General features: G+C 31.6%; 1 protein-coding gene across 1 annotated transcript; it reads left to right on the forward strand.

Annotated features, from left to right (window-relative positions):
• Positions 1–230: 230 nt before the first annotated feature.
• On the forward strand, positions 231–932 carry Tsp_14614 (conserved hypothetical protein; the record flags this gene model as incomplete). Its single annotated transcript, XM_003368357.1, has 2 exons — positions 231–327; positions 834–932. Coding segments are annotated over 2 exons (196 nt in total), but the record flags the coding sequence as incomplete, so codon positions are not given.
• Positions 933–958: the final 26 nt, after the last annotated feature.

Raw genomic sequence — 958 nt, forward strand, 5'->3', positions numbered from 1 at the left:
ACATGCCTCTGTTTAGTAGTTGTGAAGCAAATTCCAATTGAGAAAAGTAATTCCTCAAGAAATGAAATGGCGGAAAGGTCTTCAACATATTTTTCTACTCATTCTCTGTATAAGTGTTTAACAATTAAAAAACAGTTAATTATTACATTTCCAAATACAGTTTTAAGTTTGTTGGTACTTTTACTACGTGATAATACGAGAACAGTTTTGACTAAATATCATTTTTACAGCTATAAAGTGAAAACCAAAGTGAAAAAAAGTGAAAATGCGGACGACACGAAGCAAATCACGGACCGCACGAAACAGAACAAAAGAAGAAGACAAAAGGTAAATGCGATTTCTTCTGTGTGCTTATTTTCTGAGGCAGTGTTAAGAACATAATTCCTTTGTTTAATTATTAAGTTACCTAAGATTGTAATAAGTAAGATGTACGAAAGATATTTTTCGCTTTAAAACTGTACTTTTTGTTTTTATATTATGTCGAGATGAGATAAGAATTCATTTTTACAGTAATTTCCATCTCACATAAACTACTTTTAACGCTGCGCGCGTAGTGTTTGTCCATTAAAGGCATCTGCTTTTATTGCAAATCATTTTTCCGTAGCTAAACAAGCTTTCATTTGCAAATTATTCACTTGAAAGTGTCTTTTTGTATAAGAAATCAACTTCGATTTATGTAGGGCATTTTTGAATTTTGAAATCTCAAATCCAAAGAAGCGGAGGCGTGTTTTGACATAGTCAATGTTTTTGTTATGGCGTTTTGTGCCAGATAGTTTATATGATGATTGAATAGTAAATATAGAGGTCATTTTCGAATTTTCAGTAATTTTCAGCACAGAATTCGGCATCGCATTTCAATTGGCATAAAATCAGATAAAATAATTGTCACAATAGCTGTGCAGTTGATTGAGAGAAGGTTCTTCAAACTTTAATTTTGTAAAAAATGGAAGTGTCAGCG

This window comes from Trichinella spiralis (genome assembly GCF_000181795.1).
Source record: "Trichinella spiralis strain ISS 195 chromosome Unknown Scfld2609, whole genome shotgun sequence".
NCBI lineage: Eukaryota > Metazoa > Nematoda > Enoplea > Trichinellida > Trichinellidae > Trichinella > Trichinella spiralis.